At 43.4% G+C, this 17,440-nt stretch overlaps 1 protein-coding gene across 4 annotated transcripts in view; it reads left to right on the top strand.

Annotated features, from left to right (window-relative positions):
- OTUD7A (OTU deubiquitinase 7A) overlaps window positions 1-16,589 on the top strand; it is a 121,253-nt gene extending 104,664 nt beyond the window's left edge. For 3 of the 4 annotated variants that reach the window (XM_040077180.2, XM_040077179.1, XM_040077178.2), the window contains 7 exons: window positions 425-552; window positions 1,270-1,382; window positions 6,736-6,863; window positions 8,377-8,526; window positions 12,850-12,964; window positions 13,218-13,302; window positions 15,052-16,589. In XM_040077180.2, coding sequence (XP_039933114.1) covers window positions 425-552; window positions 1,270-1,382; window positions 6,736-6,863; window positions 8,377-8,526; window positions 12,850-12,964; window positions 13,218-13,302; window positions 15,052-16,485 — 2,153 coding nt within the window. In that variant the 3' untranslated portion in view covers window positions 16,486-16,589. The remainder of the gene's footprint in view (window positions 1-424; window positions 553-1,269; window positions 1,383-6,735; window positions 6,864-8,376; window positions 8,527-12,849; window positions 12,965-13,217; window positions 13,303-15,051) is intronic. The other variant, XM_040077182.2, reaches the window with a different exon arrangement.
- The last annotated feature ends 851 nt before the right edge of the window (window positions 16,590-17,440 follow it).

Below are 17,440 nucleotides of genomic sequence, written 5' to 3' on the forward strand. Positions count from 1 at the left end.
CTCTTCATTTGGTGTTGAAACCAAAAGAAATTTCCTGCTGTGTGAGAACCAGAGCCTTTTGGGGGCCAGCACCATCCATGATTCCGAGAGGTGCCTGCAGTGCTCGTTGCCATCCTTGTGCCTGCTGGCAACTGCAGTTAAAACCAGCCCGTGCACTGAATATTCCATGGCTTGCAGCAAAGTTGGAGTTGCCTGCAAGCAAACACTGAACCAGCTCAAATCCTTGGTCATTCCTTCATCAAAGCTTAAAATGTGTTGGAACTCCCTCTTGTTGTTCATTAGCTTATTTGTGATGACTCTCCCTTCTGGAAACCTTAAAAATAGTGAGTGAATTATTTGCCAGGGAGACTCTTCAATTATGTATTAGCTATTTCTATTTCACAGTAGCTTCTTTAAAACTTGGTCTCATCTTGTGCTGCCTTAGGGATGTGGGGATTTCACGACCGGGACCTCGTGTTACGGAAAGCCCTCTATACTATGATGAGAAGTGGAGCTGAAAGGGAAGCACTGAAAAGAAGATGGAGATGGCAACAGACTCAGCAGAATAAAGAGGTCTGTATGGCCCAAAGACAGACTTGTTAAGTCATTTCGGGTTAAAAGCATTCTTCTGAAGTTTGCTGTGAAAGTTTTCATTGCTATCAAATTCCTTGTGCTGCCATTTTGTATGGGGAAAGGGGATACTTGTATTTGAAATTTTCATACCAGAATGCAAATGTGTTTGTAGCTTTGTGGGTATAACTATGTAGAGTTTTGTGCCTAAAAGGTGTAAGATGCATTTGGAACCTGTAGAAAATAAAATGTGTAATTTAGCTATCAAAGGATTTTAAAATGAGTGGATGAAATCCACAAATGAGAGAGAACCCCCTTTAGGAAAGATTTCCCAGAATCATGAATTAGGATTTTTAGAGCTGTGGCCAAATATTGAGTGGAAGTGTTCTGACTAAAATCATCTGTAAATTTGGGTTGACTTTTGATTGAAAGCCGTACCTTCAGCATGTTACTATTTCCTGAAGATGTCTGTGCCTAGGCAGTGGCTAGAAAAGCCAATTTCAGGAGTAATCCTGAAGGCAAACAAGTGAATGCTCTGACTCAACACTTGATATTTTAGATCTTTTTGATACATTAACATTGTTTCAGCTGAGCAGAAATGTTGAACCATTAATGGTTCAGGATACTGAAGTGAGTCCAGTTCGCTGTGAGCAGTGCTCCAGCGCCCTGTTCCCAGCGTGTGCCAGCAGGGCGGTGACAGCGTTTCCCTCTGCCCCGCAGTCAGGGTTGGTGTACACGGAGGAGGAGTGGGAGCGCGAGTGGAACGAGCTGCTCAAGCTGGCGTCCAGCGAGCCGCGCACGCATTTCAGCAAGAACGGCGGCACCGGTGGCGGGTAAGTTCAGGCTGTGGCACGATCCCTCAGGCTTTGTTCTGAGTGCCAGCTGGGGAAAGGTGTTCAGAGCACCACCACACTATCTTTGCAACTGCTGTACTCTTTTGGCATGGCAGAACTGGCTAAATATCCAGTTATAATATTGAGCGTTTTGGTGATATTTTCTTATACAGTTGCCGCACCAACTTGAGGTTATTTTGTATCCAAAAGAGTCTGGGTTTAATATAATTGCTTCGGTTGTGGAACAAGCATGTTGGCAGTATCGCTTTGCTTTTTTTCCAGGAGTATATTTGGGAAAAGGTTTGGGAAGAAACAGTATCTACAATATTTAATTTCTCCTGACCCACATACAGAATCTGCTTTAAATAGCCAGTGTGATAAACCCCTCGCTTTCAGTGCAGTTATCCCCAGAGGACAGGATTATTGACTAGCCTTCAGAATGCAGAAGCTTTCGTTTTTGTTTCTAGTGTTTATCACTAAAAATATTTAGTGCTTGCTCAGTGCACAATTTTCTCTACCTACTATTTCCCCTGGAGAAAATCATGTGTGGTGATGAGTAAACTGACAAAATAAGGCATAGAGTACAATGAGAGTAACAAAGTTTGTAGAAAATATTCTTTGCGCTCTGAAAGAATATTTTATTTTCCCTTTAACCTTGTGATTTTAATGATAGATAATTCTAGGAATTCAGGAGGACTTTGCTTAGAAACTCGTCAGCCACAGTGCATCTCATTTTCTTCTATTCTGAAGTGAAAAAAGAAAAGTTATTTCCATTTTAATCTCTAGTTTGTTTCCTGTGTTTGTAGATATTTTTCTGTTGATGCATTTCAGTTTTCTAATGCAGTTCAGTTCATATTTCTATTTAATCTGGTCATTCAGCCCCAGTTTTCTCTGACTTATTCTGTCTCATTCTGTATGTCCCATGTACCACACATTTGCAGTATCTCCTAGTCAGAGCTGCCCTCAAATGTTACCTTTGCCAGGCAGCCAACCTTCAGTTCCCAGGTACCTACACAGGGAGTGGTACTAGTACATAAATAACCTTCTCATCATGGTTTGCATTTATCTTTTTTTCCCAATCAAAATAAAGTAAATACAAATAGCCAACTGTTAATTTTTTCCTTTTAAATAGTCAAAGATGAATCAGGCAAGAAACTTACCCTTTTCAAGAAGTGAATGTATACTTCTCTTTACATTCATTCCAGAGATAGAATGAATGTGGCAAGATGAATTATTTTTTCAGTTTAATGAGCCCATGTTCAAAGTGGGGTCCTTGACAAGGAAAAGGAATATCAAAATAGTATTTTTGAGATGGGGTATATTATGTCCTCTAGTTTGGTGCTATATTAAGCAAGCTTGCACATCAGTCTTTGAACTGTAGATGAGATGTTTTCCTTTGCTGTCAGAATTAGCTAAAGCATCAGAAGTTGTATCTGCTTCAAAAGAATTCAGTGACAAACCTCAGGCTGGAATTGTGCTGCCTCATTCAACTGCAAACTTCTTTTAGTTATTTTTCAGAGTGATCTACATGCAAAGGAGATCAGCAATTGTTACTAAATTTCCCAAGATTTCTCCTTTGAGAGCACTCTCATTCTGAGGCTGGGAAGTCAGAAAAAGAGAAAAAGGAAAGACAGAAAAACCTGGTCCTTAAGTTCTTGTTTCCAGCATGTAAAGCAGAGCAAACTTGTGAAGCAGATTCTTGTTTTGAAACAGATTTGTACAGCTTCCTGTAAATGTAAAAAACAAATTCTAGATTAACATAATTGCTTCATTTATCTCCATTTACAAGTAAAAGCAGGGGCACTGAATTGAAAGAACTGCATTGAGAAAAGGAAAATGTCTGGTACCCTGGTTTTTGTTAAGAACCTAACTCCTGCCGTCCTGCTCAAAAGAAAATTCCAACCCATTCCTTCACTGTGCAATTGTCAGTCAGAGCCTGTTCTCATGTGAGAGTGAATATCACTGTTGTTATTCACTGCTGGAACACCCAGGTGCTGTCATGGTTTGAGCTCATACAGACGCTGGCAGAGAATGGAATTTGTACTCATTGTCACCTCCTAGCTGTGTCCGTGCTCTTGGCATTATCTTATTAATAAATTCAAGGGACTTAAAATGGGGAAGAAGGGAGGGAATACTGCTGTAATCTTCCTGTGTGTCATTGGAATTCACTTTGAGGTAGAAACCCAGAACATTTAATCAGGAAGTGCCTCTCAAATGCAAGTGTCCTATGAGGCTTTGGACTTAGTTTGGTATTCAGAGTGCTTCGACAAACAGCTCTTCATGCACAAGTCCTGCAGCCGTGCAAGACCCTCACCTTGTACAGAATTTACTTTAGACCATTTAACAAGACATAGCCCTAAAATGATTTTTATTTGATCTGATGTCTGTAACAGGAGCACTATTTCTTTTGAACTATTTGGTGTATGCAGCAATTATAGGGTGCAGATAGAAATGGCTCATTACAACATATTTATTGATTATTAGCTGTAGTTTCTAAAGGCTAATACCTCTTTTTATCTGGCCTATTTTCAGTTCACATAAAGTACTGAAGCCAAGCACAGCCAAATTGCTGTGGTGATTCAAGTATGGAACCCAGTGCATTCACATTCTGTGTTTCCTTTCCTTGAGTCAATTCAATATACCTTTCTTTCCTTGAAGAATGAAAGAGAATGTTCCACTACTGTGCAATTTCCTGGGTTTGAATTGCAGCCCGCTGCTGACAAACACTCTAAGGAAATCAGAGGAGAGGTTCCTACACCTACAGCTGCAGCTGTGGTTTGTGCTGGTTTTCATTTGGGGAATGTTAAGCAGGGAAAGAAAAGTGTCAGAAATAGAATGGAGGAGGCAAACCAAGCCCTGAACTCAGACATCATTCTGCTCTCCTGCTTCTGACAAATCACCGGGTTGAAGAACTTCATCCCTGTCACGTCATGTCAGCGCGTCTCAGCTGTCTGAGGGCATTGGTCTCTTGCTCTGTGTGAACCCCAAAATGAGCCCTAAACTCGGAATAGCTGTTAGAGCCTGTTGGACTGAAAATCTGGAGCTGTGTGTGGGGAAGGAAAGCAAGGTTACCATAGGGAGCTGTTAGAAGGAAGTCCAAGGACATGAGAACAGATCTTGCTCAGTGTACAGGCAAAGAGAGCAGCAGCCAGCCAGGTGGAACAGCAGGGTAGGTGACTTTTCCCTTCCAGCTTTTTGAAAGAGTATTTCTTTTCATTCCTGGCTGCAGTACAAATTGGATTTTCCATAAGAGAGGGAGACTCTTTGGAGTGATGAGACGGTGTCTGCTGTGTTGGACTGAAGGTACCAGTGGTCCTGTAGGTCAGACTGAGATTTTTATTTGTTTTTCTTTTTATTCGTAATTTGCTCTTAGAATGGCAGTAATTTATTTAGTCAGAGTACTCGGGTTGAGCAAGATTCTGCAGTGCAGATTTAGGTGCTCTTATATAAGTGGATTTCATTATTTAAAGTTAACTTTACATGAACAAAGGAACTGATTTAATTTTCTTAAATTTTCTTTGCTTCCATATTTTATTGACAAAATTTTTGGCCACAATTTTCATGGTCATGAAGCCAGCATGCATAAAAGATCCCTGAAAAAAAGTGGAATGATCAGTGGATCAAAGGATGTGGCAGGTTGCTATGGATACTTGTTAATGATGATTTTTCATTCTCATTAATCTTTAGGAAAATTCATACTGAATCCTCAGCAAGTGGAAATATAAAATGGGCCACACAAATTACTGCCAGTGATGGTAGAAAACTGAGCACTGAAAAGGTTTCCCAGAGAGGCTGTGAACTCCCTCTCCTTGGAGGCACCCAAAGGCTGTCAGGACACAGTTCAGGGCTTTGGGTGGCCCTGATGGAGCAGGGGCTGAATAAGGGCTTCCCTAGAGCTCCCTACGACCTCAGCCACTCGGAGCCTGTGGCAGTGAGCAGTGGAATGTGTAATAGCAGAGAGGGGTTTGAAATTGTGAATATGATCAGAGACAGTGAATCAACCAGCGTGGGGATGTGGTATGGAAGAGGAAAAAAGCCCAGTGGAATTTTGGAGTTTGTGTAGTGCGGCATGGCATCAGCTGATGAAAGGGATAGGGATCCCTCTGATACAGCTGTATCTGGAATATGCCTTTCAGTTCTAGAAACCTCATTAACTAGGAGATGAGGAATAATTAGAGGATTGTGAAGGAAAAAATTAGGACTGATAGGCTGGAAATATTAATGTGAGAAGATAGCTGGAAATCTTTCTGGCATATTGTCTTGCCAATAACTTGATTCCCCTGAGTTGCTTTTGACTGACAGATTACTCTAAGGTGACAGAATGGACTGCAAATACTGAAAAGCTGTCACAGCCAGCTGTGGAGAAGAGTTCAGTAAGGAACAGGGGAATTTGGTTTGAACATCAGGAAAAATTTCCTGATGAGCCTGGGTAGCAGGAGGAGGGATGCAGGGAAGGAGAGGTGTTCCACTGCACCAGCCTGGTGCTGATCATTTCCACCCTGCTGTGCTCCTAGGCTGAGATGAAAGATTTTAGAGAAGTTCCAGGGATGGGCTGGATGCTGTCAGACCTCTGAGAGGATGCTGTGTTTGTGCCACACACTCTGGAGCAGTGACCAGGCACTTCTGCTCCATTACTGTTTCCACACACACAGAAAATTAACCACAGTCACTTCTGGAGGTTCCTGCACAACTGGCAGGAGGAGGACAGGTGCTGCCTCCATTGAAGGGTATGCCTGTGTCACCTTTATTTGGCTCTGGGTGGCACTCAGCAGTGAATTATCATCTTTATTTTTGTCTGCTTCTGACAACCCTACCGTTTTTCAGTCTTCTTCCATCTAGTTTGCTTTGATTTTCCAGGCAGAGGCAAAGCTTTGAGATGTGGTACTGATATAAATGACATTAAGCTGGGAAAAGAGGATAACTGGCACCAAAAATTCATTCTATTGTTTATGCAGTCATAGAAGTGGAAGTGGTCAGTTAGAGAAGTGGGGACTTGAACAGTTTTGTTCTTGCTGTCCAGATCAAAGAATTACCTGTTTGGTAGAAAATTGACTTTCTAGGATGGCTTCTAAAGGTGCTGGACATTTCCATCTCCTGGAAGATTGTGGGGCTGAAGCATAGTGATACTAGCTGGACAACTTTTTTTTTTTTAAATGCTGCTATTATTTTATTTACAAAACTGCATTTTCCTTTCCATTTCTTTTTACCTATGTCCGTGATTGAAATACGCATTTCAGAAGAATGGGGATATAAGGGACAGTGAAGAAGAAACAGCTGCAGAGGTGTGTTGATCCATGAAAGCCTCATGGCTGGTTCAAGCTGTTTCATAAAGCCTTAATGCTGTGTCTTCCAGAGTGGACAATGCAGAAGATCCAGTGTATGAGAGCTTGGAAGAATTCCATGTTTTTGTCTTAGCCCATATCTTGAGAAGACCCATTGTCGTAGTAGCAGACACGATGTTGCGAGACTCAGGGGGAGAAGGTAAGAGCTTTTATTAGAGATCCATGCACCTCTGTATATTGAATCAGTTGTAAACAGACACCAGCAAAAGACCCAGCTGTAACTTATCAGTGTTTATGGCAGAGCTGCTGCCTTTTTCTGAAAGGAAAAAAAGAAAACACAGAACCATGCTCAATCCATTTTTATTAGATAAAAGTAAAAAAATACAGGATAATTATATAAGCCTTGCTGGAAACCTCTTTATCCTAGATATTCACTATTAACTTAAATAACCACCACATTACAGAACACAATACATTTCTGACTGGTCTAAGTGTACAAAGCTCTAATTTTGCCGTGTAATTTAGGTGCTCCTTAAAACTCTCCAGCAATCAATCTAATCTGATTTTGAAAAATTGGATGTGTGTATCCTGGATTTTTGTTTTAAATTACTCCTTTGCACCTTCTCATTCGAAAGTTTCCAGAAAGTTTTATTCAGTTTGCACACGTGAGCACACAAATGTTAGATCCAGCTGGACACTGTCTGAGCAGGACTCAGAGCATTATATTCATCTCACTTTCTACCATGAACTACCAGAATTCTAATTCATGATAGGGTGTTAATTGAAGGGGGGGATGTTTGGCTGATTAAGGGAGGATGTTAAGCAGGTGATGGAGTTTACAGAAATTTACTTTCACAGGAAAATGCTGCATCATTTCAGTTTCCATTGCAAATTATGAACTGCAAGTAATGGTTGTAGATTATTCTGTAGCTTATTGAAAAACACACCTGAAAGACAGTGCAGTCATTGGTCACAGCCAGAACGACGGGTTCATGAGGGGAACTCATCTTGCAAATATTTCAGCAATAAAGTCTCAATTTTTTGTAGCAAAAGGAAAAATAATTGATTTGAACCAAAAACATTGAGAGAGTTTTCCTTCCCAAACCTGCTGTTTCCCATAATTATATATATAAACAAGTGTAGAATCTTTCAAAGAAAAATTTTGCTCCTCCAGATGGAGCATCCCATTCAAATTCTACTTGTAGGATTTTTATAACTTTATCGTATATACATGTGTCTGTACATTCAGATAGATATAACGTGTGTGATGAAGTGTGTGGGCTATAAACATGTTTGTAACGTTTCTTATAGAAATCTGTTAATGGAAGGCACAAGCAGAGCATGTTACCCAAAGATCTGACAGTGTATTCACTGATGATTGTTAGAAAATAATTCTGCCTAGAAGCATTTCAGGGAGTTACAACTCTCCTTACATGTGAGAGTCATCAAGATTTTGTTATAAGACCATAACATCTTTACTAAGAAACGATTAGAGCAAGGAAGATTATGTAAGAGCAGAAGGTTTTCTTTATGGTTCTTCATATATTTCCTGACATTTTTATAAAGAAATTTTATCTGCTGTTTGTGACTGTTTTCTGCATTGATTACTTTAAGCTGCTCTCCTGGAGCTCTGAAAATATTGCAGCACAATTGTTTATACAACTCTGGTCTGTTCTTTCACATAGTTGCAAAAATCTCCTTTTTCCCTCCAGCGTTTGCACCGATACCGTTTGGAGGAATTTATTTGCCACTTGAAGTTCTGCCAAACAGATGCCATTGCTCACCTCTTGTGCTGGCCTATGATCAGGCCCATTTCTCTGCTCTTGTCTCCATGGAACAAAAAGACCAACAGAGAGAACAAGGTATGCTTTAAACACAGCAACACTGGCATATATATTGAATACAGTGCACAAAGTGCTTTCTTTTACCTGTAGATGTATTTATCAGGAAGGAAACAATACTCAGTAAATTTTATTGCTGCATGTTCAGGAGTCTGAGTGGCCTAATCACAAGACAATGACACAGTCCATTCTTCCCTTCTAACTATTGGAATAATAGCAACAGACTGACAGGAACTATATCTTTATATAACTTTATTTATCTCAGGTACATCTATCTGACTTCAACACCCCAGGTCTTACCAGAGATAAATATCCTTCTTGAGGTTAGTAACTGCCTTTCTGTAGGATCTTTCTACACCTGTATTCCCACAGGAAAGGTGCAGGGAGAGAAACTCCTACCAGATATCCAGTACAGCATCAGCAACATTAAATACTGACTTTATGTGCAAGTTCATCCAGGTTAATGACAAGGGTCGGTGAATCAAAGTGGAGTTTGTTTTGCGTGACCTGTTGTACCTCTCTTACTTCAGGGCCTTGAGCACACAGGCTTCAGCTGTGTAGAGCAGCAGAGAGCATTTGGCTTTTATTCTGGGATGGAGGGAATGCTGTAGCTGTAGCTGCCAGGCCAGCTGCTGTAGGAGACTGCAGCAACCACAGCACTGCTCTTGTCCTCCATGCTGTGACAGGAGGGGAATGGGCACTGGGATGCTCCAGCAGTGCCTGGGGTTTGCACCTTGTCAGCAGAGCAGCTTTGGCACATGGCAAGGGACAGCCACAGCTGTCAAGTGTTAGCAACAAGGGCTCAGGGGCCTCAGCACATGGGCAGATCTTGAGCTATGAGTGTGCTGCTAAGAGTGGCACCTTAGAAGCAGCATCCTGGAGAGCCAGGCCATTCATAACTTGTAGCATTTATGCTCTAACCAGGTGTCAGGAGCAGCATCTGGAGGTGTCTAAACTACTACAGGTACAAACACGCACATTTAAGCAGCTGCTGAGCTCTGCAGTGGAGGAGACAGTATGTCTCTATTTGAGACATATGTGTGGTCAAATAAATACTGATGTGAATGGCTGAAGTTCTGCTTTGGCATAGAGTCCTGTGTCAGATCATTTAAAACACTACTATAAATAGATATAAAGAGAAAACCTGCTAATATCCCCTTGTCTGGAGAGGATTTAAAACACATTTTGGCACTTCTTTTCACATACAGCACACAGCCCCTGGCATTCTGATGGTCACATGAGGCCCTCTTGTTTTGAAATCCAGTGTCTGGGTAAATGCTTTTATATTAATACAGGCTCTGTTGATGCAGATGTTTTGTGTCTTTGTTTATGGAAAACACAGTCTAGGTCTCAACTGTCCCTGGGATTGCTTCCTTGGCACTGGAGCTTCCCACACTGCCGTGCTCAGTCCAAGTAGCAGTGTGAGAGGTGTGGCAGTGGTCTGGAACAGCACCGTGTCAGTGTCTGTGTCAGCATTTTATTGTCCTGGCATGTTCAGAAAGAGTTAAAGTGTTGTTCTTTTAAAATGAATAGCGGCACTTGAGGCATGAGGATGAGAGCTGGGAAGTGCTGTTACTTCCTTCACAGCACAGAAGGCAGCACACCCAGCTAGGGAATGGCAGCAGAGTCCTCACTGTGTCTCCCACTGCCATGGACCAGCCAGCAGCTGCTGCTTGTCACTTACCCCATCTGTAGGCATTAGGGCTGGTAGATTGCTTGGAGTAGTGCAGTTCCAGCTGGAGAGCCACAGCCAAGTGGGACCAACAGCGACCAAAGCTGCAGACCCTGCTGGGTGTCAGGGACATGCTGCAGTCCTGGGGGGTTTGCTTCAGAAATGAATGGGATGGACCCTGCTTGCAATTGTGACATAAAAATACTTTTCTGTCAGGAACTTGGGGAAATCTGACATTAAACCCCAGCTATCAAATGAGAGAAAATCTCTTGCACTGAAGACAGAGTTTTCAAAGTCTCTCACTTTAGCAGATTTGTTTCCCATGAAAACAGCAGTGCTTCATATCAGCCTCAGACTATACCTTAGAATGGGGATAGAGTTAGCACTCAACTCAGTGAACACATTTCTGACACTCAGAATGTGTACAGGAGTTAAGACAACGGTCATATGCCATAGACAATCAGCTCTAAGCTTTGTTTTGTACTTAACTTTGTGTTTTAATAAAATTGAGTATCACTAAGCATTTTTAATAGGTATTTTCAGTATCAGTAGAAATAGCAAGCTTTGAAAAGCATTCTTTTAATTTTTTTTATTTAAAAAAATTATTTAACTATGTGAAAAATAGTTTAAAGCTGCCCATGGAGAAGAAAGTCACGTTTACTTTTTGAAGTTTCCATCCCAAAAAGAGACTTGCTTCAACTCTCTGGTGGTTCTTTGCTCACAGCTTTCCATCATCACCTGTCCTAGGATTCCATTCACAGTTCTTTGCCAGGCTGTACCTGTAAAACCAGGTGCTGCCAGAAGGGATCTGCTGCGTTGTAAACTTACAACATTACTTTTGCTAAACTGCCTTCTTCCTTTAAATGAGGTGTTGTACTGCTGGGTCAGATGCCAGTCAGGTCAGTTAATTGGCAGGTTATGCATTTGCCTTGTGAAACACCTTCAGTTAATTTTTTTCTCTTATTCCAGCCTCCTTGTTGCAATAATTTCCTTGAATGCATTAGGGTAATCCCTCAGATGACACCAGGGAGGGTTAGAAGTGTGCTCATCTGTCACGTGTGCTGTACACTTGTGATGTTCCGGTGCCGCAGCACGTCGCGGTGAGGTGCGTTCGGAACTGCAGACACGGGCTCCGTGCCGCCGCAGTTCCCCGCGGGGCTGCGGTTCCCGCGGCGCCGTGTGCGCATTTCCCGGCGCGGCCGCCAGGGGGCGGCGCCCCGCGGGATTGCGGCCTTGGGGCCTTTGTGGGCAGCGGCGCCGGCTGAGCCTGGGCTGAGCTCCGTCATGACGCGCCGGCTGAGCCGGGAACGGCCCCGGGAACGGCCCCGGGAACGGCCCCGGGAACGGCCCCGGGAACGGCCCCGGGAACGGCCCCGGGAACGGCCCCGGGAACGGCCCCGGGAACGGCCCCGGGAACGGCCCCGGGAACGGCCCCGGGAACGGCCCCGGGAACGGGAACAGCGCCGGCTGAGCCGGGAACGGCCCCGGGAACGGGAGCGGCCCCGGCCGCAGCTACGGGGCTACCGAGCCGCTGCCCTGCCCTGCCGGGGCGAGCGAACAGTGCGTGTGACGGAAATGCTGCGCCTCCGCTCTGACAGCGCGTTTGCTGGCCCGCAGAAAGGGATACGAACAGCATAGAACCCCTGGTGCGGTCAGGTTTCAGTAACTGAGTGCCACGATGTTTGTGTGGCTTCTCCAGGTTTCTTTGCCCTTGGTCTGTCTGGAATGAATACCCAGTCCTGAAGGGTTCTAGTGGGGAAAGGTAAATAACCTCGATTGGCTGTCAGAGGAGTAGCATTGACCTGCACACGCTGAGGATCCTACCCGGGCCCTCAACAGCTTTTACTTGTTTTCCTAATCAAATGCAAGCAAATCGGCATCTTTAACTAAAACTGACATGGCTTAATTTCTTAGTCTCTTGCTGGTGATGAATGATAGACACTCTGTGACACCCGTGTGGTCCCTGCATGCTGAGTATAAAACAGTTATTAAGAGGCAGAGTCATTAGGGCAGAGCCCGACCAGAGAGGGGAAAGAGCAGAACTGCTGGGCAGCAGTGCTGGGCCCTAAGAACAATAATGGCCTTTGCACTGCACTCACTCAGAGGCCTCAAACTGACCTCTTAACCCATATATATGTTGGTGTCTGCTCTTCAATTACATTAATTCAGTTTGAATCCAAAATCTCTCTGTCTGCCTCTTGCTTTGTTTCTTAATACTGATATCAATATATTTTTATTTCTTTGACAGTGCAAAGGTACTGACACTGAAAAGACAAAATAATTAACAAACATGTGAATCCCTGATTCTGGGAGATAGGCAGGAATATTACAACATTTTACTGCTTTCTGCTAAATGGCTCTGTCTCCAGGAAATGTTGATTGTACAGTACAAATGGCCATGTGGTTCTCTCCAGAGGTCTCCCCTCCTCCACAGGTGACTATCGTTCACTCCAGGAGCAATCAGTGGAATAACCTCTCCCTCTTCTCTTTTATTGCTCAAACATGAAAACAGGCAAATGGAGGCCAGTATAAATGATTTGTGGTGCTCTGGATGAGGCAGTTCTGCAGCACAAGTTCTGCCCTTCTTGAAGCAGCGATTCTGCTTTTCACAGCTGAGTCTTTTCTTCTTTTTTGTTCACCCCACCCCAATCGTTGTTTTTTCTCTGCTTCAGCGGTGATCCCCCTGACTGACTCTGAACACAAGTTACTGCCTTTGCACTTTGCGGTCGATCCTGGGAAGGACTGGGAGTGGGGAAAAGATGACAATGATAACACCAGACTGGCCAAGTAAGACCTTTCTGTAACTTCGGTATTAAACAGTAAAATGTCTTGAGCTGTACCTGTAGTACAGGGAGTACTGGGAGAGCTGCTAACAGCAAGGGCTTGGTTCATGTGCTCTGATTACATGGCAGAAGATGTGGGGGCGGGGGTCTTGAGCTGACAATCACAATCAGGCTGCTGTTACATCTCTCCCTGTTTTCAAATACTGCTTTTTCTTTCAGGCTTTCTGACTGTTTGTTCCCTTCTTTTTTGTCTTTAGTTTGATTCTGTCTCTTGAGGCAAAGCTCAATCTTCTGCACAGCTACATGAATGTAACCTGGATCCGCATCCCATCTGAGACACGGGTAAGGTAAACTTCCCCCGTGGTCCTGCAGCATGGGAGATACAAGGCACAGTGGGACAGGCTGCCTGCAAACCCCTCAGTGTCCTAGCAGCAGGGACAGTCACTCATGCCTCACTGACGCCAATCAGGCTTACAGATTTTTCTGGTTATTTGTTTTAATAACACTGTTGCTTGTATACTTTTTGCTGAAATGTGTCTTCTAGCTTAATTTTTCTGTTATATATTTCAGTCATTTGTGTAATTTAAAGAAATCTTTTCTCACCATTGTTTTCTCAGAACTTTGTCTTGCTCTCCTGACGCCACTGTTAGGTCACCAATTTCTTTCTGAGAATGTGTTTGCACCTGTGAGCAGCTCCCAGTTTAGAGTAGCTGACAAAAGAACACCGACTGACACTGAACTGGAGCCTGCCTCTCCCAGAGCAGTTTTAGAGCCATGCCCAGCTGGCACTGAGTCAGCTACAAACTTCTCTGCAAATTGCATTGAATAGGTGGAGGGGTTGGGCTGGAGGCAAGAGGTTGCTAGGAGAGGATGGAGGTGATTTAGACAGCCTACATAGGTGGGATTTGAACAGAGAAACAGAACACAAAAGGAAAAGGTATTTTAACAAGCCACAAGAGGGGAAAAATCCATTTTTCTACAGTTTCTACAGTAGTAGCTACCACATCAGAAAAAGGAGAGTCAGAATGGTCCTGCAGTTGTAAGTGGTGAGCCCTTGTGGAGCCTGGGTTACCTCTCCCTGCTCACATTTGCTGCATGAGCACAGTAAGAACACTCTGGCACTTTCCCCTCTGCTCCATAGGAATAACACCTCCACTCCCAACTGGGTGTTGGGGTACTCAGGGCTTCCCAGGAGAGAGGACGTGTAAGTACCCAGGGACAGAGGCAGGCAAGTATTTCTATAGCAGAATTATACAGATGTACAGAGCTTGTCCCTCCCCATGTCCTTGTAGTCACTGGAGGGTTTCAGATTTATCTCTTGCAGATTTTAGCCTCATGGTGCCTGAAAGCAAGGCTGTTGTGCGGGAGTGCATGAACAGGGTCCTGTTTTAAAGTACCCTAGGATCTATTATTGCATTTTCAAGGAGGATGTTTTATCATGTTATCTAAAATATAAAGTGGACCTCAAACTTGTGACCAATCATATTCCTCAGCCTACTTGCTTGAGTTTAATCTCTGATATTTCAGATGACGTGTTTAGCTCTGGTACCTTTGATTTTCATGCACCAGAGATACCTAAATAAATAAAAAGTCAATTTAAATAAGCTGGGTTTTGAACATAATCAATTTTGAAATGCTTCTGCACACAGGTTTGTGCATTGTATCTCCCACACAGCTTTCAGCAGCAGCTCATTCCCCTTCCATCACATCCTCCCCAGCTCCTTTCCCCTGGGCTGAGGGGGAGCCTGCCCTGCTGATCCTCCCTGTCCTGGCTCACTGGGGCAGGAGGAGATGCACTTCCCCCGTGGGTCAGGCACTGACTTCCACAGAGCCTCTGAGTGACTGACCTCTATTCTACAAATGTGCCTGAAATGAGCCAGGAGATACTGTGGAAACAAGCAAAATACATAGTAAGCACAGCTGGAAAAGCTTTATTTAGTGATGAAACCAGTCAAAAATGTCAGTGCATAAATTAAAAAATATATTTAAAATTGGTGTCAAAATCTGTATTGAGTTTGGGGTGGGTATTTTTGCACCAGTTCCTGTATGAAATGGATTTTGCTGTATCTAATTATAATTCCTTTTCCATAGCAGGCCCCTTTGGCTCAACCAGAATCCCCTACAGCTTCCGCTGGAGAAGACGTGCAGTCTCTGGCTGACTCGATGGACTCAGACCGAGATTCCATCTGTAGTAATTCCAATGGCAATAACGGCAAAAACGGTAAAGAAAAAGAAAAGGACAAACAAAGGAAAGATAAAGACAAAACCAGGACGGATTCAGTTGCCAATAAAATAGGAAGCCTCAGTAAAACCCTGGGAATTAAACTGAAAAAGAACATGGGTGGTCTTGGAGGTCTGGTGCACGGGAAGATGAGCAAAGCCAATTCAGGGAATGGGAAAAACGGCGATACAGTAGAGAAAGTCAAAGAGAAGAAGTCCAAGTCTCGCAAGGGGAGCAAAGAGGAATCTGGACAGTCTGCGAGCACGTCTCCCTCTGAAAAGACCACTCCATCTCCAACTGACAGAGCCAGCAGCTCCCCCACTGAAAAGGTGAACACAAAACCTTTCTCTGACAAGCAGTCTGACCCGTGGAAGTACAGCACAGACGTGAAACTCAGCCTAAATATTTTGAGAGCTGCCATGCAGGGTGAACGAAAGTTTATTTTTGCTGGCCTTCTCTTGACCAGTCACAGGCATCAGTTCCACGAGGAGATGATCGGCTATTACCTGACCAGTGCCCAGGAGCGCTTCAATGCAGAACAGGAACAGAAAAGAAAGGAAGCTGAGAAAAAGGCTGCGCTGAATGGCTCCTCTAGTAGGAAACTGGAGCCGGAAGCATTTTCAAAAGAAAAATTAGAATCATCTCCTCAGGATAGGGCATCACCCGTCTTGCCTCAAAGCCATACAACTCAACTGGTTTTAAAGTTTAAAGACCGCACTAGTCCCACTCCCGGGTCCTTTTCTTCACCCAGCAACAGTGCCAAGAAAAGCGGCCCCATCCCAGTGTCTGCCCACTATAGCCATACCCCCCCCGTTCAAAGGCAAAGTGTCATCCATTTGCATGACGTCAACTCCAAGCCATCGAGCTTCCAGGACGATACCTACAAGCCAGTGGTTGGCACCCTGAAAACCTGTGCCACGTACCCCCAGCAGAACAGATCCCTGTCCTCGCAGAGCTACAGCCCCGCGCGGCTGCCCGGGATGCGCACGGTGAACACGGTGGAGTCGCTGAGCTTCGCCAGGCCCGCCGAACACAAGTCCCAGACCTACACAAACGGCTTCGACACCGGGGACATCAGAGACTGCTTAGAGTACGCTGACGAGGACGCTCCTCAGACCTGGCTGAACAATGACAAAAACCAAGGCAGAAGCACAGTTTGCCCGATATATTCCATCCAGCAGAACCGCTGTAAGAAGGAGAACTGTTCCTTTTATGGTCGTCCTGAGACTGAAAATTACTGTTCCTACTGCTACAAAGAGGAGTTAAAGCGCAGGGAGAGGGACAGCAAGGGACACAGGCATTGAGGATTCTTCCATGACTACTTAGTTTTACCATTTTCTTACTTACAAAGTAAACAGTGTTGGATTGCAGTAAAAGGAATCCTTAAAAAAGAATAAAGGATTGATGAGTAAATAGTGTCTAGCTCTTCGCTTTTCCAGGGCAATGAGGAAATAATAGGAAAAAGTTATCATAAAAAAAGTATTATTTTCCATTTTGTCAGTGTCTTTTTTACATATACTGGTAAGCTGAAGGGTTGTTTACTCCTTTGTCAGTGCTGTGTATATGTTTGGTCAAAAATTTACTAATGGTGCCTGAATTTACACTGACATCACTCAGGTAGTAGAATGATAGGAGAAAGTCATACTAGTGAAGATGTGGTGTTGTAGTAGGGTAGTATCTGCCTTGCAGACATTTGAAATGATATGGCTATTATTGAGAGTATTTTTTCCTCAGTAAAACCTAAATTTTTCATAGCCTTTTTTTTTTTCAGGAGGGTAGTGATTTTGCATACTGCACATTTTTAACATGGCAGCGTATTGCATTGCTACTAACGTTTGTATATTTCAGTCTGGAATTGAATGATTCTGCAAAAATGGGAGTGAAAGGTCTGAATTCATGAGGGCTGTAGCTTGTCCTAATTTTAAGTTCTTCCCAATTATTTCTAAATTTTCATTTAAAAAAAAAAAAAAGTATATTTGAGCCACTTTTACTTGCACTGAGTTTTTAAACAGGTTTTATAAGAAAATTCAATATGATTTCATGTCCCCAAGCCCCCCACACTGTGTAGTTTTGCACACCTGAATTTCAGAAGTATTTTTGTTGATGTTAAAATGCAAAGAAATATTACAATAAAATTAAGATATAAAAAAAATTACTAGATATGGAAAATTTGATGACCAGCTAAGAAATTTAGGATCATTTTCGACTCAGAGTGCTTGCCAAAACCAATGTACTGCATCAATGTATTCCCTTAGCTAG

This window comes from Hirundo rustica, chromosome 13 (genome assembly GCF_015227805.2).
Source record: "Hirundo rustica isolate bHirRus1 chromosome 13, bHirRus1.pri.v3, whole genome shotgun sequence".
Taxonomy (NCBI): Eukaryota; Metazoa; Chordata; class Aves; order Passeriformes; family Hirundinidae; genus Hirundo; species Hirundo rustica.